Raw genomic sequence first — 25,274 nt, forward strand, 5'->3', positions numbered from 1 at the left:
TTAGGAGGGGGAATAAAGCTTTTAAACAAAAGAAACTAATTATATATAAAATCCTATACCATACAATACTATACTGATTATATTAGTTATATTAGCCTATATATATATATATATACATATACATATATACACACACACACTATGGCGGAATCCATAAAACAGCATTTCAGTTGCTTCTTACAAATCAAAATCCATAGTAGTAATTTGTGTTCCCTCTCTTCCAACTTCTTCTCAAATTTCTTGATCTGTCTTCTGTTTTTATAGTCTGATAATTTTGCCATTACAGCGTATTCTGCCATTTTGTCTTTCCAGTTCTCACAGGCTAGACATTCTTCACCTTTCCATTTAGTTGCCAGTAGTACTCTGGCTGCAGTTAACATATATCTAAAAAGGTCTTGTAAAGTTCTTTCAGTATTGTCTGGCAAGACTCCCAACAGCATGGTCTCTGGTTTCATAGCAAAATTAATTTTAAAAATTTTCTGACTTTCAGCATGTATGTATTTTCAGAATTTCCTTATCTTTTTGCATGTCCACCACCATGGTGCCAACTGCCTCTTTACACTTCCAGCACTTCACTATGTACTTCTTGTAGATATTTTCAATATATTTTGTGGTGACGTACTATCAAAACACCTGTCTTCTTTCTGCAAGAATTGGACAAGAGCTGTGGGGAAACTGGAAAGTTCTTTGGTGGTAATAGCTGAACCTGCCATTATTCTGCCAGAACTAGCAGCAATGATTAGTCTGCACTTTATTTTTTGATGTTATTTGGTGGGAATAAGGGCAGTTTAAAATTAAGTTCTTCATACATTGGGAGAAGAAGGTACTTCAAATTGTGTACAAGTTTGGTCTTTATTCTGTAATGTTTATTTTAATTCTCATACAAAGAGATTAAAATAGTGCCTTATGTAATTGTTAACTTTAGGGGGAGATGGTCCTGCAGACAAGGCTACGAAAGCTATTACCAACAGTGAGATTGTTTCTATTTCTAAGAAAATAACGATGCTGGAAATGAAAGAACTGAATGAGAGGCAGAGGGCTGCACATTCTCAGCGCATGTATGAACAGTTGCGGAGCACATTAAAGCAAGTAGAAGAACGCAACTTCGAACTTGAGGCAAAGTTTGCTGAGGTTGGCTATTGAGCTTCAATTACATGGTTTCCCTGCCCTATAAGAATACATATTAGGATGTTGGTTCCCCTTAATTACTTTGGATTTTATTTTTGTACTGAGCAGCCAGCCTGATGAAGCATTCTGGAAAACTCAGAAGATTGTTCACAAATTTGTGATAATGTGTTCATCCTAATAATGACTATCTACCCACCTTTGTTTAATTTCTCCATATCTGTTGGGATTTTATTTTAATTTATTGCAATGTAGCTGTCATGGAATATGCTTTTAGAGAGATCACAGTGCTTGAGAGATGTTACAGAGGAAGAAGGTGCAAACAAGGGCTATGAAGTCCTAGTATTGACTGACCATCTACAGGTTCCTTAATAGTTCACACTTCTTGCTGCTTGAAATGTCTGTTGCCTCCCATACATTGGACAGTCCATTGCTGCTTGCCATCATGGGCCTTATTGACTCTATCCTGGTAGAGATTTGTATTGACCTTCCTCTGGTCTTTGAGAAATATAGTAACTTCTGCTACCTCACTCTCAGGGGACTACATCCCCATTGGCTCTGTCCCTTGAAATTAAAATTCGGCTTTGATTGATCTCTAAGCCAACTGACTTTTGACCCATTCTTTTTAAAAATATAGAATTAGGGCCCCCTTTTATGAAGCTTTTTGTCTTCAGGCTTATATTCACAGTATGTTAGATATAATGAGTCCATGTGAGTTGAAATTGCATGTTTTGCTTTAGAATACAAGCAGAACACATGCTCACTTGCATGCATTTTAAATGGAAATGCAATTATTTCTTACACGCATGTGCCCTTCAAATCTGATGCACTGTGTGTGTTTATACTCTAATAACTCTATCTGACTACAAAAGGTATTATCGACCATTAGTTTAGAGAGACTGCCCTATGTTATGCTAGTACAATTAGGATGGTTTTTCCTCTAATATGCTGGGCAGCATTACAGGGATAAACCACAATCCTGTATTATAGCCCGAAGTGCCCTCCTACTGCTGTTCACAAATACCTGATGCTGGAAGTTATTTAGTTGAGTACTAAGATACTAGTTTTTGTGTTAGCTGAATATTGAGTGACATTCCCAAATGTCTTGACTGCATTTCCCCTGTGTCTCAGCTTACAAAGATCAACCTTGAAGCCCAGAAGGTGGAACAGTCCTTGCGAGATGATCTGTCAACCAGTGTGAGTAAAGCAGTGAGTGAGGCAGACAGACGTCGAATTATGGAGCTGGAGAAGAGTGAAACAGAGCTCAAGATCGAGGTATCAAAGTAAGTTCTAGAGCAGAGGTGTGAAATTCATTTGTTGTGAGGGCCGGATCTGACATAAATGTGACTTTGTCGGGCCGGGCCATGTGTGCCATAAAATCTAATGCCAGGTACCAGAGATATAAACTTTATAAAGGATAACAGCTAGTAAGCTCTGAGTTGGTATGTCCTCACTGCAAGGCTCCATGGGCTGGGGGAGGGGGTGCAGAGGAAAACCTGCATGGGTGGACTGGAGATCCAGTAGTGCAGTGCTAGGCAGATGCTCCTGCACTGCCTGCAGGGGAGCAAACACCTTCCCCAGCCCGCTTCCATCACCAGTGCTGTGAGCCCGGGCCCCAGGGTAAAAACACTAAGTGGTTGTGTGTTGCAAACTCCCCCCTGACCCCAAACCACCATGGAAGGAGACTGGGAAGACAACTTGAACTAACTTTCCCCACCTGCGGAATTAGGCAAGCGGTGGCCCAGGTCCAAGGCCACATGCATGGCAGGACCCAGGCCAAGCAAAGCCTGATAAGCTGGAGAGGCTCGTGCAGCAGCAACCGCCTCTGACCAAGGCCACCAGGTGATCCATTGCAGAGTGATGCTGGGAGTTCAAGCTAGAGATTGTTGCAAGCCGTGCCACCGCTATATGGGAGCTGTTGTCCCAGACCGAAGGCCGCTGGATCATCGAATGGGGAGCAGGCACCACACGTACAAGGCCGTGCATGTGAGAGAGGCCCAGGCTGCCCAGCGGCCAATATAAACAGAGATTGCTGGCATCACTCTCCCCCGTGAGCAGTGTTCCCTCTAAGCTGAGTTAGTGTGAGCTAGCTCACAGTTTTTTAGCCTCCGGCTCACATTTTTGTCTCAGCTCAGGAAGGAGGGCTCCAGAGCAAACTAATTTACGCAGTAGCCAAATCGCTCGCTCACAACTTTAAGGCCAGTAGCTCACAAAGTAGAATTTTTTTGCTCACAAGACTCCACAGCGTAGAGGGAACATTGCGTGAGACAGCAGCTGCCTACAGCTGAAGACGATTGGGTGGTCCGTGAGGAGGGAGGCCCAGGCACCAAATTGCAAGCCCGGCAGTACTGGCTGCCGGCAGGCCTCAGCAGAGGATCGTCTGTACTCCCCCATGTGCAAAGATCCGTGTGGCCATCCAGGACAGCATCCCCGGAGCTGCAGGCCCAATGGAGAGGTCTTGGAACCCCAAGCCAGCGTGAATGCGGCTGCAGTGGCTCCCATCTTACCAGTGATGCAGCCACTGAAGTGAAGGGGTTCTTCTTGACTCCTGCAGACAGGGTTGTTCTGCCATGCTGAAGCCACGATCAGAGTGGCTCTGCCCACTCACCCCCCCTCCAGCAACCTCCTGTTTCCTCCCTTGCACCAGTTTCTCATGGGCCAGATAAGATCCCAAGATGGGATGGTCCTGGCCCCCAGGCCTTATGTTTGACACATAGAGGTTATTCTAGCTACAACTCTGTGGAAGGGCCATGCTGGCTAACATCAAAAGCTGGCTGTTACCCCTCTCCCTTGTATGAAAGCTCTCTAGTTTGAAGAAAGAGCACCAGCAATATTTTCACTTTTAGAGCTAGTTGGTTTTAACCTTCCCAGCTACTTTTTTAACTTTTGAAAGTGTGAAAAGTACTTAGGAGGTCTGTAAGATAGCTTCTGCAAAAAAATGTTTGACATTTGTGTGCATGGGTTCTTTTCTAGAATGTGGCTTTCATATTTAGAACCACTTCAGAGTACCCAGTGAAACCAGGAGTCAAAATGTGACCATGTTGTGTGCACTGGGCTGGATTCGGCACAGTGCCAGCAGAAGATGCTGGTCAAGGCAGGTTTTTCGTTTCCTCTCCCCAACAGTTGCCCGTGAGCCTTGACTAGCCTTTGCTGAGGAACCCCAACTTGAGGGGCTGCACTGAAGAGGGGAGATCACTTATCCTGCCAGCAGCACTATTAAGGTTCTCCTGATAGAGAAGGCAGAGAGGACTGATATTCGGGGTTTTCTGCACAAAATAATTGCATCAGTTCTGGCCCCAGACTGCTTAGGTGTATTCCTTGTTTTCTGTACATTCTCTTGAGCCATTCGTTTTCACTTCACATTTCCCCCATATTTTTTTCTGGTACTTTTGGGAGCATTTTACCCCAGTCTTTTTTCCAGCAATTGGATTTGAGTAATGTTTGTTTATGTGCAGAATGTCTCCTGAGCTTTTGTTGGTTCCTCCTACTTCCTGTCCACTTTCCTCTGACTAGACCATGACTGGGGGACAACCCTGCCCTGTATTCTCTTTCCCTCACTTCAGTAATGAGGGATTTTTTAATCACTTCTGTTCGCAGATTTTCAAATATTATTATTTTTAAACATGTGCCTAATAGCGATACATATAGCTTTAAGAAGTCACAGTAGCAATCATTGCTCATCCTGTATGCTTGCAGCACTTGGTACCTTTTTCTTTCTATGCTCTCCTTTTATTTCTCTTTTGCTACAGCCATTTGCTTCCTTGTACTTTCAGAAGGCATAGGAGCACTCATTTCTGTTTCTGGCCACTCAGTTGTCACTCTTTTCCTTTGCGTTTGGTTCTCTTGAAATGCCCCGACAGACACATCCTCACCCATGGAAAGAAGGAATGTTTCTCCTTGCATAGTCAAGTCCTTTTTTAAAAAAATTAACAAATATTCTTACTATGAGATTCACCTATTCCTTGCTGTCCAGTGCTACCCCCCCCCCCCATTTATTTTTTATGGGCATTTGATTTTTTTTGTACAGGTTTGGCAGGTATTTGTTATCAATTTTGATTCTGGTGAGCACTGCTTCAGAGCATCTCCACTGGTTTGCTTCATTGTTCTCAGCCTGCTAGAGACATTTACATGACTAACATTGATTCAGGTGAGGTAGCCATGTTCGTCTGAAGCAGCAGAACAAAGTTTGAGTCCAGTGGCACCTTTAAGACCAACAAAGTTTTATTCACGGTATAAGCTTTCCCGTGCAAACACACTGAGGAAGTGTGCTTGCACACGAAAGCTTATACCGTGAATAAAACTTCGTTGGTCTTAAAGGTGCCACTGGACTCATTACTAAATATTAAGTACCAACCACTTGAAAGCAACTCTTTCACCTACTGTTTGTTAACAAGAAACTTTTAAAAACTAGTTTGCAGTTCCAAATGTCCAAATATTGGGGTGAACCTTTGAATGGAGGGCATTTTTACACAGAGACAATAGGGTGATTCTTGCACATACCTAACTACTCTTCTAGAAGTACATTGATATATCAATATAGTGTATGCACAACAAAAAAGGGGAGGTTGGTGCTGTGATGCCTTTGATGACAACAGTACCATCATTCAGAAATCCTGGGGGGTTTTTGAGGCACATTTTTAAACAAACCAACGAACATAGCAACTGGAAAAATGTGGAGAGAGGGAAGATGTATGGAACCCCTGTGCTCAATGCAGTTCCAATGCCAGTGCATCAACTACTGAGAAAAGCAGGAATAAGTTGCTCATGCAGAAAGCCCTTGTTCTTTTCCCCCCACTCCATAACTCAGCCACCCTTCTTGTGTAGATTCTCAACTCTTGGCATTGTCTTATTTAGGATCATAAGCGGCAGGTGGGGAAAGAGGAAATATGGAAAGTCCTTCTGCTGGCACAGCATAGAATCCATCCCAGTGTTGGTAGGGTTGTGACTTAACAATGTAAACTCTGCTTGTTTGTGGAAAGAAAATCTCCTTTGTATTGTGCATGATATGGTCATATCATGTGGCAGTCAGAATAGTCGCAAGTGCTCTTGTGGTATACTCAGCTTTTGCCCAATTCCTTACCTGTAATCAGTCACAAGACATCTCCTTACCAGTAGCAATGTGCTTTTTCAGTCATTTATTTAAAAAAATGTTTATTGCATCTGAAAACATAGTTGAAATCCAGATTTAGCAGCTTAGCCTGATCTCGTCAGAGCTTGGAAGCTGAGAAGGGTCAGCCATGGTTAGTACTCAGATGGAAGACCACTGAGGAAGACTGGGTTGCTACATGGCAGAAGGCTGTAGCAAACCACCTCTGCTGATCTCTTGCCTGGAATGCCCTACAGATGGAGTCACTGTGAGTCAGTTGTGACTCGATGGCACATTCAAGTGCTATATTTAATGATGTGCAGCAAATTGCTTTTGATGTATACCTTTTGTTTCTTGGCTTTTTTCATGCTTTGGAGAAAGTGATTACAGTATTTGTATAATGGTGTATTAGGAGGTTGATTGTAAAGGACCTAACCCTGTGCCCTAAAGAATATGTCACTGTGCCAACATTACAATGAATTCAGAGCTATTTTTTCATCTTGATTTGAAATATCCGTTATGTCTTGTTAGGTTAAGAGAACTTTCTGACATTGCCAAGATGCAAGTTGATGCTTTGGAGAATCGCCAGCAGTCTAGAGAGAAAGAAATGCAATCCCTTCGAATGCAAATTTTGGACTATCAGGTCTGGATATTTCTGTTAACCATAGCCATAAAGTGTAGTAACCAAAAAATATGCCCCAAGCGTACATGTGCTTTGAAAAAACTTTTCATGTATTTTTTTTTTTTTTTTTTGGCATCCAGGCACAATCAGATGAAAAAGCACTTATTGCAAAACTACATCAGCATATTGTAGCCCTTCAGATTAGCGAGGCTACAGCCATGGCCAAGTTAGAAGCCACTACATCAAAACTTCAGAAGATGGAGATTGCTAATCTACGCCTAGAGCAGAAATTGGATGACAAGGAACAAGCATTATATTATGCACGTCTAGAAGGGAGAAACAGAGCCAAACATCTACGACAGACAATTCAGTCTCTGCGGAGGCAGTTTAGTGGTGCTTTGCCTTTGGCTCAACAGGAAAAGTTCTCCAAAACTATGATCCAGCTTCAGAATGACAAACTTAAAATGATGGATGACATTCAGCACGCTGAGCAAGAGCGCCGAAATTCAAAGAACAAAGCCCTGGAGTTGGAGATGAAATTAAAAGGCTTAGAAGAACTAATAGCCACATTAAAAGATACAAGAGGAGCACAAAAGGTTAGGGAGATAACAGTGTAACTTAAAATACAATTTCCCGCATTGTTTTATATGCAGTTCTCCATGGTCCATCTCTCAGAGTGGGTGAGCTGTTTTAAGTGCGAACCAAAGGGCTAAGCTAACAATGTATATTATAAAAGTACAAATATTTATTAGGGTGTACACCAATGTTCCCTCTAAGCTGTGGAGTCTTGTGAGCAAAAATTCTACTTTATGAGCTACTGGCATTAAAGTTGTGAGCAAGTGATTTGGGTACTGCATAAATTAGTTTCCTCTAAAGCCATCCTTACTGAGCTAAGGCAAAAATGTGTGAGCCAGACGCTAAAAAACTGTGAGCTAGCTCACACTAACTCAGCTTAGAGGGAACACTGGTGTACACATCTTAAAACATATACTGATACCAGTCTTTGTTCTAAGTATCAGACTTATAAAAACTTATCAAATACTAATACATATGATGGGTAAACACTTTCCTACTAAGGACCAAACATGTTTCGGCCCCTAAGGGCCTTCCTCAGTGGTCACAATTATCAATATAGTATAGACACACATTCATAGACCTGTATACAAGATCTTTAGTACTCATATATTAAAACCAGATATTGTTTCCTTGTATATTTGTAACTGTATTACTGGTATTAGTGATGGGCCATAGGTATAGCCATATGAGTTCCACCAATTATTCTGGTAACAGAGATTTCATATGTCTGAATGTGTGTCCCTCCATCAAGGTAAAGATTGTGTTACAAGCTGCTGTAATGGCTTCCATATATAGTAAGCCTGGGGTGATGCAATCACCTACTTACATTACACAATGTCAGCCAGCATTAGATTGCATAAGTGTTCTGCACCATTAGTGAACCATTTTCTGGACTTGGGACATATGGATAAACAGCTAAATTTTTGGATTATTGAGACTGTACAGACCACCAATCTGAACATGTGCAGAGTGCTCCTGAGAAGACGGTTGTTTTGGATTCACCAACTACAGACGTGGGCTCCTTTGGGATTGAATGAAGAAGTGGACTGGACTTGCTGTTTGTGAATATATATAATGGTTTTCTGTCAATTTTTTGTGCTGACCTGTTTCCTCCTCCCCCCATGCGGCTCCTTATCTCCCTCTCCTCTGTACTCCCTCCCATCTGGTATCTTTCCTGGCTGACATTGTACACTGTAAGTAGGTGATTGCATCACCCCAGGCTTACTATATATGGAAGCCATTACAGCAGCTTGTAACACAATCTTTACCTTGATGGAGGGACACACATTCAGACATATGAAATCTCTGTTACCAGAATAATTGGTGGAACTCATATGGCTATACCTATGGCCCATCACTAATACCAGTAATACAGTTACAAATATACAAGGAAACAATATCTGGTTTTAATATATGAGTACTAAAGATCTTGTATACAGGTCTATGAATGTGTGTCTATACTATATTGATAATTGAGACCACTGAGGAAGGCCCTTAGGGGCTGAAACATGTTTGGTCCTCAGTAGGAAAGTGTTTACCCATCATATGTATTAGTATTTGATAAGTTTTTATAAGTCTGATACTTAGAACAAAGATTGGCATCAGTATATGTTTTAAGATGTGTGCACCCTAATAAATATTTGTACTTTTATAATATACATTGTTAGCTTAGCCCTTTGGTTCGCAGTTTTATCTTGGGTTGAGTTTCTCTCCCCCCCCCTTTCCCCCCAGTTTTTGTGAGCTGTTTTAAGGCCATGACTGATCCAGGAGGCAAAGCCCTGAGAGGCTGTGAGCCTCTCTTGTCATTTTTCACATTGATTGATGTTGCACGAGACACTGCACTTTTACTTTCATGATTCAGTTATTTTTAGGTCTTGCAAAACAAGCTTTGAGTCCACAGATCCTAATACTTCTATTTTGCTTTATTCTGTTTCAGCTAGGGATGCCAGTCCCCAGATGGGGGTGGGGGATCCCCCAGTTTTGCAGGCAAGAGCCCACCACTGGATAGCTGGCTGGTGGGGAAACCCAACTCCCAACAGCAGCCATCCCTCTTCCTCCCCTTCCTGTGAGATTTAAAAGGCCCTCCAGCTGATTGGCAGGAGCACATGGCCCTCCGGTCAGCTGGAGAGCCCTTTAAATCTTGCAGGAGGGGAGGGAGAGGGGCGGCTGCTGGTTGAATGCCTGAAATCCAAGCGGCAATATACCGCTTGTTGTTCAGTTGAATGTCCCCCCTGCTTCTTGCCGAAAGCATTTAAAGGGTCCCTTTAAATGATTTTGGCAAGAAAGGGGGGGGCATGCCTGAACTCCAAGTGGCAAATTCACCGCTTGGAATGCAGGTGCACGTGGCCCCCACTTCTTGCCAAAAACATTTAAAGGGACCCTTTAAATGCTTTTGGCAAGGAGCGGGGTTGTGCTGGTCCCCAACGTGATGACATGACTTCTGTGTGATTTCATCATGTCGGGAATGTCCCCACCCCCTCCAGAAATGCCCCCAAAGTCCCCTACCAGGGGCTAGGAAGGACCTGGCAACTCTAGTCTCAGCCTTACTTAATCTTCTACTCTGAATATTTGTCTGCTACTCAGCTGGAATCAATTCAGCTTGGTATTTAACTTATTGCTGTCAGGATTTTACCTGTTGTGTGTTATCAGGTAATTGAGTGGCATATGAGAATTGAAGAGCTTCGTCTTCAGGAGCTCAAACTGAACCGTGAATTAGCCAAGCAAAAGGAAGAGAACAAATATTTGAGCAATGTCATTTCTGAATATGAACGCACAATCAGCAACCTGGAAGAAGAAATTGTACAGCAAAACAAGGTACCAAAAAGCATATGGTGTTGCCTTATTGCATCTAATTATCTAAACTGATTAATTTTTAAATAAGATAACTTCAGGTATAACTATCAGAAACATACCAAAATATGAATTTTGGTGCATTTAAGCTTTAAAATATGTGTTACTGCCTGATTATTTAATACAAAATCCTTATTTAATATGTAAAAAAATCTTACAGTTCCACGAAGAGCGCCAGATGGCCTGGGATCAAAGAGAAGTGGAATTGGAACGTCAGCTAGACAAATATGAACGACGGCAAAATGATATATTAAGTACTGCTCAAAAGGTACCTGTGCTGATTTTATTTGAATTGAATTTAGATTTGGATGACCACAGGCCTTACAGAGGCAGCTAGATTTTCTATATTCTATTTATTCTGCAGTTTGATGAAGCTATGGGATCAGTTCCAGATCCTGACTTGCCACTTCCACATCAGCTTGACCAAGCTCTAAGAAAAAGTAGAGAACATGTTAGAACAATCCTGGAAATGCAAGCAAGCTGCAAATCCTTAGAAGAGGTAATTGGATCATATTCTTTCAGTGATTTATGGAATAGTTTAATTTAAAAGCTATCACTCTTCAGGCCAGCCTCTTTCTCTTTCACTGTGCAAATGGAAATGCTTTACAGTATTTCTGTTGCTTAAAATATTTTCCTCACGAGGACAAGGAAGAACTTAGAATTGATACAGTCTTTCATTCTTGAGGTCTTTTCTTTTTTACGGTAATTAAATAGCGTAAACAGGAAAAATGGGGTGACAAAATACAGAATTTGTTTTTAATGCCTGTAACAACTGAACTTGTGGCAAAGTTTTTACAGGCTGCTGCTTCTATACGTAGTAAAATTCTGTAAGTGCGCAATGCAGGGTATCTTTTAACAGAAATTGTATTTTATGTAGAATCTGAATTTTTATTTCCCAGATACTATATTTTTATCTCTGTGAAATGCCAATAAAGGAGTTGCTGTGTGTGCGCCTGTAACAACTAATGGAACTAGTTTTTATTACAAACATGTTTAATTTCAAATAGTAGAATAGTCATTCCAGTTCTCAGAATAATAAAGCTGGAATACTGGGAATTGAAAAATGAAAGTGGGGGGGGGGGTAACCCAAACTGAATTGAATTAAGAACCTAAAGGTTAAGAAAATCTAAATGTATAGGCCCAATAGGCCAGTCAGTCACACAGTCGAGTCCGACTCTTCACAACCCCATGGATCACATCACGTCAGGTCCTCCTGTCCTCCGTCGTCCTTAACTTCATGTTTGTTGCATCTATGACACTGTCTAACCATCTCATCCTTTGCTGTCCCCTTCTTCACTGGTTAGACAGTGTTATCGATGCAATGAACATAAAATTAAGCAAACTCCGGAGGATGACAGAAGACAGGAGGGCCTGGCGTGATGTGGTCAATGGGGTCACGAAGAGTCGGACTCGACTGTGTGACTGAACAACAAGCGCCCTTGGAGGGATAGCCACATGCCAACTGCCTGCCTTCCCCCTGGCACCCCTTTTAAAATAGTGTTTCCAAGACTGCGGAGGTCTTAGTGGTACAGGGAACCACTACCAGCACCAAAAGTTATAAAATTTACAAGCACCAGATTGAGCAAGGGGTTCCAAAGAAATGAGTAAAATGCAAATCCTCTGTCCCTCTCTCTATACATGCTCTATCAGATGTTAAAATATAGGACAGGCTCCTTAGTTTAGGAAGTTACAGAACTTTACAGAGTTTCAGTTACCTTGAAGCTTTCTTCAGCTCTCCAGGCCAGCACATGGTCAATGGCTACCCTTTCCAGACCTCTGTTAAGAGTTCTGTCTGTTCTGATGGACTCAGCACCAAAGAGTGCTTCCTCCTTGTTCCCCTGAGTTTTATCACCCTGCTTTTCCCCACCCATTGACCAGGTTAGGCCAGGGTCAGAGAAGCTTTTCTGGAAATTTCTAGAATTTTCCTTCCTGAAGTCTCTTTAGTATTTAACACCTCGAAATCTCTGTTCCCTGCTTGAAGGGGGGGAAGCTTGACCATCCCATTGTCTAGACGTATTAGCATTTGTGTGAAGGTGGACTGAAGTAAGTCTGGAAAGCAATTGAACTGACCTCCCCCCTTCCTGCCTGTTCTCAGAGTGAAGGTTTTGCTAATTTCAAACTTCCAAAGAAAAAATGCATTTCTTCACAATGACTGTTATTGACCCTGACCATACACATTTCAACCCATTGGCTTTCCTCCGTGGTCAAACAGATGATATGACAGAATGGCTTCTGACATTACAATGCAACAATCATTTCTTATAAATTGACCAAGATGATAAATTTTAATGATTATTGTCTGCTACCAAAGTCAAAAATATTAAGCGGGGGCCTCATTCTTGATAGTTTGCTGCCATGGTCAGGTATACTTTCCTATAGTAATGGTTCAATTGTGTACCATTCTCGCTCGGTCAGAAAAATTCAATGCAACCAGGAGCTGATAGTGATGTAATAGTACATTTAATTTCAAATAGTAGAACAGTATGTTTAATTTCAAAAAACAAAGTAGTCATTCCAGTTCTCAAAATAATAAAACTGGAATACTTGGAATTGAGGCAATTTAATCCTATTAGTGTGTGTGATAGTCTGATTTAATTGGCTAGTGGATAATTCAATGTTTTTCATTTTTAGGCATCACAATATTTAAAGTAAATGAATTATGATTGATTTAAAATATTGAAATTTATTTGCTATTTTTCAGGGTATGAGCAAGATAAGTATTTTCTTTATAAAATATAAAATACTATGTAAATGGAGGTATTAGAAATCCACAACACATACCTTTCAAATGAAACTTCTTTCTGTTTCTGTGCCCCCAAGACACTCCTGCATTCTTGCTCTTGCACCCTTTGCTTCAGTTCCTAAATCTTAATACCTGCCTGCACATAGAATCATAGACTGTTAGAGTTGGAAGGGACCTTGCAGGTCATCTAGTCCAACCCCCTGCACTCTACGTATGCATGTATTCTGGTACACATGCACACTTATACCTTAAATAATCTGAAGATTCGCACCCACTCCTGCTCCAGTGCTTCTCACATGGAAGAGCTTCCTTCTCTGTCCCAAAGAATTCCATCCCCCTAACTGTGCCTTGCACTCTCACTGGGGACTGTCAAGACAAAGCATCCCTTTCTTAACCTCTCTTCCATATGCCCAGATTCTGCTCTACTATGAAATGAGAATCATTAAGTTGTTTTAAAAAATTGATATTTTTTGCCAGGCAATTTCTGAGCTGGGATTTCGTTACATATAAAGCAGCCCTGAAGTCCCCTGTGGGGTTTAGAGTATAAATTAAATAAATAGAAGCCTAAATTTTTGTAAATATTCTGTTCAAACCTTTTTAATAATAGAAGCTATTCATGCAAATTAGATTTTTTCACACATACATACATTACCAAGTATCTTTTTTTGTATTTAATAATGCTTCTAAGAAATAATTGATACAGTGTTTTGAAATATCATTGTACAATATTTTGATAAATGGTGTTCTGGTATATATATTTTCTTCACTGCAGAAACTGAAAGAAAAAGAAACTGCTTTGTGGAAAGCAGAGCAAAATATCTTGTCTAGAGACAAGGTCATAAATGAACTAAGACTTCGATTACCAGCAACTTCTGAGAGAGAGAAGATAATAGCTGAGCTAGACAGAAATGAAGATGACCCCGCTTATCCTCGTGCCTTGAAAATGGCACATCAAACAATTGTGAATATGCAAGCAAGATTAAATCAAAAAGAGGAAGTCTTGAAAAAGTACCAGCACCTTTTGGCCAAAGCAAGAGAGGTATTTTTCTTTTATTTTCTCCTTTGGGCCTGGTTCACACTTAAAGGTGGGCCTCCGTTCAAATGCTCTGAAAACTTGGGATGTGCAGCTGAGCATTACTCATGTGGAGCTGCTATATGTGTGAACTTGCACTTCCAGAGGAGGGCAGCATTTGTCTTTCTGTGCTTGGAGCAAATCATCCTTGTTTAGTTTCATAAGGAGAGAAAGAGCAGGATATTGAGGGAGTGAAGAGGGGTTAAAAAATAAAAGTAGGTTCCTTGTTGAAGGTAGGAGTTAATAGTGGGCCCCGTGTATGGAAAAACTGAAGTCTGTTACCTTATTCTTGAGCTTTAGTTTTTAGCCTTTTTGTAACTAATGGAATAGACTTGTATTTGGGAGCAGAATGATTGACTATTGAAACAAAGGCTTGGATCCAAAGAGTCCGAGCAGATCAAGTAAGTGGAAAGCACTTCCACTTATGCATGGTCTCACCCCACCCCCAGGCACACAATATTTGCTTCCATTCAGATGCAGTCCCCAATGCCCCAAGGCACACTGGGACAGAGCATGAGCGCTGGATGGCTCACTTTCTACAATGCTTCCTTTCTCTTCCTGCTCAAGTGTCTGTGCATTCACACGGGAAGAGGTAGGAGAATGGGGCCTCTGCACAGGAGCACCATGCCCAGTGAATTGAACACTATAGGTGGTGGTAATAATATTGGATGTACATCTTCTACTATTTAGGAGCAAGAGGAAATTGCGAAGAAACACGAAGAAGACCTCAGAGTGCTGCACCAAAAGTTAGATTTCCATACTGAAAATGCCTTCAATAAATTCAAGAAAACTGCTCTGGTACGTGTGAGTATTTAAACAGGAAATGAAGGCAAAAGAAAGTAAGAAGAGGGAGATGATACATGATGATTATATTGTTTCACTTTCGCTGATTTTTATGTAGCCCTTTGGATGCAACTAGAAGGTTTCCACCTGTAAATCTTTTAGGTCTCGATATTCTGCCCTCACATAACACAATTTTTATGTGAGCAGAGAGTGCATTGGGGAATGTCTTATTACCACAGAATACAATGCGGTTTATGAAAATAGTAATACTTTCACAGATAGTGAATGGGATGGATTATAGACAAAGTGATACTATCTAAGTGAGCCACAATAATGAGAAGGACACAGAGAGATGTCACCTTTAGCAAGTGTTATTATAAAAAACCTTTTCTTGGTCTAGTCAGTGATGGGAGTTCTGAGCACACAGTATCCAACAAAGCTAAGTGAGAAAATCAAGGTGTGACTCATTATGTGGAGGCACTGTGGCTTGGAGCCTACCTGTCTGTTCCCTTGATGGTAGGTCCTTATGGGAGGGGGGGGCAGATTCTTGCTGATTCCCCATTGTCCCCCTTTGCTGCACTTAGGGATTTGCTGACACCCCACCCCCAAGGCAGCACAACGAAAGGCTATAGTAGGATAGGGAAGTCAGAAGCATAAGATCTATGTATGCACAAAATACGTCTCTAAGGTAATTCATTAGAAAAAATCCCACAGAATCCCATACCTGCTTATTTATGTATTTATTTATCATAGTGAAGTAAAACTGCTACCATTTTAAGCGCTTTTTTCACAAGCAGGCTTTACTATAAGCATATTAGATAACTGGCCATCTGTATCTTACTAGTAGTTTTGTTGAAAGAACATTATGCACCTCTTCCTGAAATCAAAGGGCATAAAAGATAGAGCTTTGACTGAATTGTGCTCTAAATAATTTAGGAACTCTTTCTAAAATGTATATTAGGTAGGAGCTTGATCTAAGATATAAGTTGAATGTGTTATCCAATAAAGAAATAATGAAAGATTTATTTTCTTCATACTGTATTTTGTTCCACAGGAGCTGGTAAAGAAGCCTACTTTAGTTGTCCCAACAAATAAGCATTTAATTCGTCTGGCAGAGATGGAACAAACTGTAGCAGAACAAGACAGCTCTCTTACTTCTCTTCTCAGCAGATTAAAGAAAACATCCTCTGATTTACAGAAGCAAAAACAAATTACCATAGCAAAAATCAAGGAGTTTGAAAACGTCAGAGCCCAGTAAGTCTAGACCAGAGTTACAATTCATGTCAGGAGTAATCGGCTGTTGTGTTTACGTTCTGAAATCTTTATACATTTTAGTCAAAACTTAGTATGCAGAGATTTGAAGAAAGAACACAAGATACATTCGTCAGAGTTTGCTAATAACTATTTAAATTATGGTGGCTGAAAAAAATTCAGTTTAATTTTTTTGTGAACTTATTACCTTTCCATTACATAACACACAGGTTTTGTTTTCAAGAATGTTATTTTGTGCAGACACTTTGCAAATGGAGACACTGTTTTTTATAATGTATTTTTTCTAACTAAATACTCTAGTTGCAATTCACAGTCTGTTTACTCCAGAGTAGTTGCGCTGACTTCATTGGGGATTGCATCCTTTGCTCATAATCGGGCTTTTGCTATTGTTAGTGTATTAAGGCTTTTATCAAATTGGTTCGAAGTACATGTGATCAAAATTGCATTAAGACTACTGAACTTATGGAAGTCTAATTCACTTTGAATTTTAAAAAGAAGAAAATTATTCTGGCTGCACCGTCTACATGCTTTTTTATGTTAGTACTTCTAATGAACTCCACCTTGTTTCAGAATGCGCAGTCAGTGAGATATCAAAATATTGCCAGCTGCCTCGTTTCATCGTCTCAGCTTCACTTGCAGTGCTTTGGCCTCACATGTTTAAGTATTGGATTTCACACTTGAATAGTGGCCTACAGTGTTGAGCATCTAAAGCCTAATTTGTGTACTTTACAAAAGTGTAGAGAACAGCTCTGTTGTTTAAGGCTATGTGCATTGGCCTCTTTGTGTGTAGATTTCTATGCAAGGGTAAAGTCCAGTGGCACTTCTGTAGTATAAGGCTGTGGGCAGGGCAGGGGTGCTTGTAAATTAGTCAGTTCAAAACTCAATATTATTATCAAGGAAGCCATTTTGATGAAGCCTGTTGCTGATCTAGGCCACTGTTGGCAACATTTATAATTGTAATTAAAAAGATACAGTATTTTCGGCTCTGTTAAGTTCCTCTTGAGTTTGTTCAGTTAACCAGTTGGTGTCATTATTGTTTTGCTATGGTAGGCTTGGGGAGAGGCATGCTGCTGAAGTGAAACAATTGAAGGATGAAGTGGATGAACTAAGGAATACATTGTCACAGAAGGAGAAAGAATTAATGAATGTAAAAACTGAGCTGGCGGTCCAACAAGAAGCAAATAATAGAGCTCCAACAACTACAATGAAAAATCTAGTGGAACGGTTGAAGAATCAGCTAGCCTTAAAAGAGAAACAACAGAAAGTGAGTCATCTATACAGAAAAAGTAATTCAGACATAAATTGGCTAATGCTGTCTGGCAAATAAGAACTGATTCATGCTTTCTGATTTTGTGAGCCTACAGGCTGGAACCTATGCATTTTATTCATGAGCAGTGCATAGTTTATATGAGGCATCTATATAAATAATAAAGATGGATGGTGAAATAGTACTGTGCTTCATTCTATAGCTTTTTAGAGTTGACGTATCAACTTGGTTTATGATTCAAAGTTTTTCCTCACTGTACAGCTGCTATATAGCCAGGTCACTCTTGCCTTTAGTAATTTATCTCAAGTCATAATGTCCTGTGTTTCCACAGTTGGCCATGGGGTAGGGGTACATAGCATATTGTGACATCCCCCCCAAAAAAGTGACCAGATGTTATCTGGAAAAGGGGGGGGGGAATCATATATGGTTACTCTTTTTAAGGTAAAAGAATGCCTGGTTTGGCCTTTTGACTAAAATCAATTACTTGAATCCCTTTACAGTGCGACATTTTACATTATCACACAATTTACATAACAGATCCCATAGAGCCATTCTGCCAACAGCACATTCCTCTGATGCAAGGAGGCTTCCACTAGCAAAGAACCTCTTTAATCAAGTGAAGGCAGTTTGTGCTGGAGGAAAGCACCACCATTAGTGGACTGAATCTGTAGGATCAAAACAGATGTGTGTTGACTTTAAATGTGTGGTTGTAGACCACATAGTAGTCTATGAATGGATAACTTTTGGCATTTGTAATGATTCTAAGCAAATTCTATATTTTCTTGATATCTGTAAATGTTTGCAGGCGTTAAGTAAAGCACTCCTGGAGCTCCGAGCAGAAATGACAGCAGCTGCAGAGCAGCAGATTATTTCTGTAGCATCACAAAAGGAAGCACATATGAATGTTCAGCAGATTGTGGATAAGCAAACAAAGGAACTGAGGGTGAGGAGGAAGCATCATGTTGCCTGTAAAGATAAAGGACAATAGGGATTATATATCACTGTGAAAGCTACAGAATTTATTAAACCATCGTATTCCTTCCCCTTCCCTGCCACTGCCAATTTTAAAATGATTGTTTGGGTATTAAAGCTTCAGGTGCAGTTACCCAGGCATTACTGCTTAGAGGTGTCTAATCACTTTCTTTGGACACATGCAGGACTCTGCATGAAGCCCATTCAATCAATGGAAGTTGAATATCAGGAAGTTAAATCAAAGAAAGTTGGGTATAAATGTTTGGAAATAAAAGCATGAAAGGCTCAGCCGTGCAGATGATAGGTTTGGACCAAGTACAAAATTTTCACTTGTACTAGAGCGCTAGCATGAGTGGAAGCACAAGAAAAAGATCACAGTAGCTACTTTGGCAGAGTCATGGCACAAGATTTTGTGTGGCCATGTTCTGGACACTATAATATATAGGGAAGAAAGCACTAGGTATTGTGCAAGGTCTTGTACAAACAAAACTGTGCTAAATGCACATTTTTGTGCATCACTGGTTCAAAGTCCAAAGACCTCCATAGTTAGAACTCACAAAGAATTTAATAGTATGTGAAGTTCATTTTATGGCATTTGTAGCATGTACACTGTAGTAAGTATATTGGCCAAAAATATTTGCACTTGATCATAATCCAGTAAATTTAGGTTTTTTAAAAAAATTCTAGGATAGTGCCTTTGTAAACCTGTCACAGCAATGCACAACAAACAGTTTTGTTCTGTTTTGAAGGCTAATGAATGTATTATAATAGGAGCTAATGTAAGTAGAAACCTACTTTATCAAGAAAGAATATGGTTCTGTTTCTAGGAAAAAAATCTATTCAGATTGGCACATAGTGCACATTGTATAGCTATTTAGTGTCATTAGTAGCATCTGATCTTGTAATCCATAGTTACTTAGTGCATGGTGACAGGGCCACATAAGTTCATTCAGAAGTCATAGCTCTGTGGTAGAATATGTAGTTGGCATTCAGAATGGCATTCAGAATGTCCCAAGTTCAGTCTTTTTCTGCATGAGACTCTGGAAAGCCACTGCCAATGAGAGTAAGCAGTACCATTGGTCTTCTCTCATATGAAGTGTCTTTAATCCAGAACCTTGGATCCATTGGCGCAACTGAGTGTTGTGTTTGTGCATACCTGCATGTGTGCTGTGGTAAAGGAATAGCCACTGCTAAGCCTTTCCATTGCCAGAAACTCAAGCAGTTCTGGTCTTTTCTGTATAGTGGTCAATACCAATAATGGTGACGGTTGTATGTAATAGCCATTGCTTTCTGTAGAAACAAATCACTTTATATTGCCATAGTAATTCATTTTCTCATTTTCTCTCCTGAATAACACATGTTCTCTCATTTCTTTTCATAGTGTCAAATAGAGGATTTAAATGATCAGCTTTCAAAACTGAAAGATTCCCTTAGGATAAGTAGAAATAAAGAAAATTCGTTACTAGATGACATGGATGATTTAAACCAGGAGCTTCAAAAAAAAGTGAAAGCCCTTACAAAAGTTCTAAGGGAGAAAGAGGAAATGGAAAAGGAAAATGAAGAACTGAGAAAACGAATTAAAAGGCTAAGCAATGCAATTCAGGTAAATGGCATATGTATAGTGGGACTTTTTTGGTTGGTTGGTTTGTTGTGTTTTTTGCACTGTGGTTAATCATGCACTGCTGACTGGACAGTCTAGGGAGGCAGGGAAATGGGGGTGCCATTGGCACAAGGGCATTACATTACTTCGGGGGTGACATCACGCCACTCTAGGAATTGCAGAAAACTCTATGATAGAACCATAGAGCTCACAGCAATTCTTAGGTGGTGTGATGTCACTTCTGATTCCCTTCCCAAGCAGTGATGTAACACTATTGTGCCAATGGCAATTATTTGTTTTTCTCCCAATAGCCAACAGATCATTGGCATGCAGTTAGGGTTGCTGGTTGTTGGTCTTCCTGGCAGCCCCATTGCTGACCCACAGTACTGTCTACATGAGGGACAAGCAGCTTTTTGGATTTGAGTGCCAAAATATCTGAACTTCTACCTGTGTAACTGTTTGTGCATTGGCAAACAAAAGGAGGAAGGGTATAGGCAAGAAACACTGGGATCAAGCCCAGCCCCAGCGGCATATTCAGCACCTCAGGGGCTCATCTTGGTTGTGTGGACAGAGAACTAGCCTCTGTGCAGAGCAAAATGGTCTGGTGTCGTATTCGTTGGCACATGATGGGAGAGGAGTGCCTACATGTATGCTCAGATCTGGTGACCTGTTTAGAAAAGATGACAGTTTTTCAAGCTTCTGTGGGAATATCTGTTGGAACCAAGTGTTAATCTCCTTGAAGAACCAAATTTTCAGTTACTATGGAAACACTTTTATTTTATCTGAATACCCATTTGTCACTGAATTACCTGAAATTAAGATGATCCTTAATGTAAGATGATTTCCCTCAAAAAAAGCTATACACAAAATATTTTTATTGCACATAACTAACTTGCATGTGAATTTAAGACATCCATGCCCCGTATTTTTTCTTGATGGTACATGTGGGGGGGAAACCCTAGCCTTTCTTTTAGGTCACTAGGGTAAGCACTACCTGCAGCTTAATCATGATGACTTTTATTTGTAAATTTAGATTTTCTTCAGAGCATCCATTCCTGCACAACTAGGAGCATGATCCAGTGAACACTGCTGCTTTTATAACACACCCAGTTGGGTGTTCCCTTAGCTGTGCTGAAGCTCTGTATCAATAAGTTATATATACTTTTTTTCAGGGTAAAGCTGATGAGCAAACTCTGATAGATGAACTTCAAAAGAAAATTAAAAAGCTGGAAACTGAACTAGAAAGGAAGAATGAAGACTTGGCTAAGAAAACTCCACGAGAAGACAAAGTATATATGACGCACACAATTAGAACGGGCTTAGCCAGTGTTTTTTTTGTTTCTTTGGCTGTTGTGTTTCTCCCATGGCATTACAGTTGAGCCTTTTGGTTTCCAGTTTTGTTCTTCAGCCTCTTTGTTTGCAATGAAAGCAACAACTAAATCAGTGATCCAACAGTACAATTGGCAGAGGTTTATAACTCCAATAATTCTGAGCACTTACTTTTTGAATTTTTTAATCAGCGGGGCTGCACTGTTAGTTTATCTACAGAAAAGTATTTCATTATGGTTTAAATGTGTGTTCTGTTAAGCTCAATCTGAGTTACCCTCCTTTTTCTCTCAGTTACCCTCTTTTTTCTCTCGGCACCCCATACCCCACTGTAACAAAATTCGAGTCCAGCGGCACCTTTAAGACCAACATAGTTTTATTCAACATAGTTTATAAGCTTTCATGTGCATGCACACTTCTTCAGATACATTGCAATAGAAGTTACCAGTTCATACATGTAAGTAGAGGATGAGCAGCAAATAGCATAAGCAGGGGTCATTTCGTAGAAAAAGAGGTGCAGGAGCTCATTAGCATAACTCATTAGCATAACTTATTTGCATATGCCACATCCTCTGACATCACCGGAAGTGTGTCAGAAGGCAACACCCACCACTCAGGTGCCACTGGAGTGTTTTGGATTGCTAGGTATTGGGGGGGGGACGTGCAGATCTGTCCTCGCAGAGGAGGGAGAGCTTGTACCTGAATAAAACTTGGTCTTAAAGGTGCCACTGGACTGTTTTGGACCAGGGGGCTGGGGGGGCTCTGCAACTTACCTGGCTGCTTCTTGCTCTGACTAAGGGCTGCTGGAAGCATGGGGAGGGACTTGTTGCATGTGCCCGCCCCCTGGGCTTACTGCTGGAGCTCCGCTCCTGTGCGCTCCTGCAGGAAATGGCCCCTGACATAAGCATAATAAACGGTGTTTAATAGAGGCAAGAACCATACTGGAATTGTTCCAGCTTATACCTTGAATAAAACTTTGTTGGTCTTAAAGGTACCACTGGACTCAAATTTTGTTTTGTTGCTTCAGACCAACATGGCTACCCACCTGAATCTTACCCCACTGTAGCAACTCAGCTTTCTCTAGACTGTTTTTTCTCTCCATTAACCTTCCCTTCTCTCTCTCTCTTTACCCCACAGAGTACACTTGTTTGTTTTTCTGCACCGTCATAGGTCTGTCCCTCAACTTTGTTAACCATTTTCCTCTTTCTCCTTTTCCATACCATCTGTTCACCCCATCCCTCTCTTCTGTATATACTGTTATAGCACTTGGTAACCCTGTCTTCTACAGGCAGGCAGCTCAAATGCCATTGAGCAAAACAGGGAATGCAACCAAATATATTAATTGTAAAGAAAATAATGGCAAAGCAGGCTTGAGTAAAGATTGTTGTGTCTAGTTACCTTTTAAAATAGACCCTGAGAAAACATTGCTCTTCTGTGTTTTTCAGAATGTAAAGGAGGAAATCATACGATGGGAAGAAAGTAAAAAATGGCAGACTAAAATGGAAGGGATGAAGAATAAATTAAAAGAAAAGGAGAAGGAAGTAGAGTCTATAACCAAACACTTAAACACAGTAAAGGAACTTTTCTCAAAGTAATTTGATTTTAATTAGCATAATGCTCAGCATGTAAGATTTGTTTTTGTAGCAGCGTTCTAACCAATGGAAAGCAACCTCTGAGCAAGAGATTTGTTTTTGATACATTAATATAGCTTTTATAAAACACAGCTCCTCATCAGTGAAGCACCAGAAATTACATGGTACCTATGACAGAGCTTCAGAGAATACAGCCCCAGTATTTAACCTGATAGGCTCCCTTGTCACCCTGAAGTCCCTGCCTATTGGGGGCTTTGTGAGGCTTGCCTCATCATTGTCCATTTGTCTCTTTCAGGTAGGGTGTGGTTGGTGATCAAAGTTTGATCAAGATTCTCCTAGGGGAATCCCTTCATGTGACCTCACGTTAGGTGTCATCCCAATACTCTGAGAGATGTTGTACTGTCCTAGGGCAGTCTCTGAGCTGGCCCACTTCCATGACACTGCAAAATTTTCCTCTGCATCTGCTGTGTTTCCCCATTGAGGAAGAGGGGCCCCAGTGAGCGGCCTCTATCATGACTGTCTGAGCAACTAGTGACCTTGAGCACTGCTTGGACTCGCTCTTTCTTTGAATTAGGAGAGGGAAAGGGCATATAGACAGCATTTGCTATCACACCTGTTTGGAGCGGATAGATTCCAGGTGTCCATGTGGTGTCCTGTCTTGCCATTGCAACAGTTTCAGTGCCACAGTAAAGATAATGATGAAATGAAACACTGTGCAAAATAGCTGTATTCTCCTCTTGTGGAGTAAGGTACACAGAATATAGTTGCCAGAACATTGCAAGGCACACTCTATGGCTTCAGATGGGATCTCCATAACTGCATGCCTACTGGCATTGATCTTAGTACCATACTGAGGTATTCATGGAAGAGCTTTCTTTCTATATAGAGGATTATCATGCAGCAAAGTGAGTACTGGCAGTGACTTTATGAAAGTACCACTAAACAAGCAAATGAATATTTAAATGAATGAAGACCATTGATGTATTTCAGGGCTGATAAAGAAAAATATATGCTCCAGAAGAAACTCAAGAGCAGTGGTGTTACTGTTGATCATGTAATAGGAGTTCGATCTTCAGAATCTGAGAGAGAGCTGGAAGAGCTTCAGAAACGAAATGCAGCTTTGGAGAATGAGATTACTCACCTGAAGTAAGAATTATTTCCAGAAGGCTACTGAACCTTAAGTGTTTTCTATTTACCTCCCCCCAATCTAATGTGATTTAAAATGTAAGATTATTTTCAAGGAAAAGCTTTTCTTTGGAAGCTGAACAGCTTAACCTTTGGGGGAACAAATAGTTGTTGTTGTTCAGTCGCACAGTCGAGTCCGACTCTTCGCGACCCCATGGATCATCTCCCGCCAGGCCCTCCTGTCTTCCGCCGTCCTCTGAAGTTGGCTCAATTTCATGTTCGTTGCATCGATGACACTGTCTAACCATCTCATCCTTTGCCGTCCCCGTCTTCTTTGACCTTCAATCTTTCCCAGCATCAGGGTCTTCTCCAGGGAGTGCTCCCTTCTCATTGGGTGGCCAAAGTATTTGAGCTTCAGTTTCATTATCTGGCCTTCCAGGGAACAGTCAGGGTTGATTTCTTTTAGGATTGACTGATTTGATCTTCTTGCAGTCCAAGGGACTCTCAAGAGTCTCCTCCAGCACCATAGTTCAAAAGAATCTATTCTTCGGCACTCGGCCTTCCTTATAGTCCAACTCTCGCAGCCATACATGACTACTGGGAATACCATTGCTTTGACCATGCGGACTTTTGTTGGCAGGGTGATGTCTCTACTTTTTATCATGCTGTTTAGGTTCGCCATCGCTTTCCTCCCAAGGAGCAGGCGTCTTTTAATTTCATGACTGCTGTCACAGTCTGCGGTGATCTGGGATCCCAGGAACGTGAAGTCTGTCACTACTTCCACGACTTCCCCTTCTATTTGCCAAGGAGTGATGGGGCCGGATGCCATGATCTTAGTTTTTTTGATGTTGAGCTTCAAGCCCACTTTTGCGCTCTCCTCTTTTACTCTGAGCAAGAGGCTCTTGAGGTCCTCTTCACTTTCAGCCATTAGAGTGGTATCATCTGCATATCTGAGGTTGTTGATCTTTTCCCCAGCAATCTTAATTCCCGCATGGGTAATTTTTTATACAGTGCAACCATATGCAGACTTGGCCCAGTCTTATTAATTTCAATGGATGTAGATTGGACTGAACAGCTGCTGAGGCTTTATTGACACACTAGTAAGAAAAGCCCGTCGTGGCGGTAGACAACGGGCCCTAGATAGGAAGGAAGGGCGAGTGGAAGGGAGGAATGTAGAAGAGGAGGTAGAGAGAGAGAGACAGAGTTAGAGAGGGGGGAAAGAGAGAAAAGGGGGGGAGACAGAGTGGGGTTAATGTTAGTAAT

At 40.9% G+C, this 25,274-nt stretch overlaps 1 protein-coding gene across 1 annotated transcript in view; it reads left to right on the plus strand.

Annotated features, from left to right (window-relative positions):
• Positions 1 to 25,274, plus strand: part of CEP290 (centrosomal protein 290kDa) — a 94,605-nt gene that overhangs the window by 49,007 nt on the left and 20,324 nt on the right. The window contains exons 26-41 of the mRNA XM_015407421.1: positions 926 to 1,131; positions 2,257 to 2,408; positions 6,743 to 6,854; positions 6,974 to 7,429; positions 10,059 to 10,223; positions 10,420 to 10,527; positions 10,624 to 10,758; positions 13,775 to 14,041; positions 14,765 to 14,872; positions 15,912 to 16,111; positions 17,180 to 17,393; positions 18,202 to 18,339; positions 19,750 to 19,971; positions 21,141 to 21,257; positions 22,740 to 22,885; positions 23,877 to 24,032. Of these exons, the coding sequence (XP_015262907.1) occupies positions 926 to 1,131; positions 2,257 to 2,408; positions 6,743 to 6,854; positions 6,974 to 7,429; positions 10,059 to 10,223; positions 10,420 to 10,527; positions 10,624 to 10,758; positions 13,775 to 14,041; positions 14,765 to 14,872; positions 15,912 to 16,111; positions 17,180 to 17,393; positions 18,202 to 18,339; positions 19,750 to 19,971; positions 21,141 to 21,257; positions 22,740 to 22,885; positions 23,877 to 24,032 (2,902 nt within the window). The remainder of the gene's footprint in view (positions 1 to 925; positions 1,132 to 2,256; positions 2,409 to 6,742; positions 6,855 to 6,973; positions 7,430 to 10,058; positions 10,224 to 10,419; positions 10,528 to 10,623; positions 10,759 to 13,774; positions 14,042 to 14,764; positions 14,873 to 15,911; positions 16,112 to 17,179; positions 17,394 to 18,201; positions 18,340 to 19,749; positions 19,972 to 21,140; positions 21,258 to 22,739; positions 22,886 to 23,876; positions 24,033 to 25,274) is intronic.

This window comes from Gekko japonicus, unplaced genomic scaffold (assembly GCF_001447785.1).
Source record: "Gekko japonicus isolate JY-2015 unplaced genomic scaffold, Gekko_japonicus_V1.1 scaffold3137, whole genome shotgun sequence".
In the NCBI taxonomy this organism is placed as follows: Eukaryota; Metazoa; Chordata; class Lepidosauria; order Squamata; family Gekkonidae; genus Gekko; species Gekko japonicus.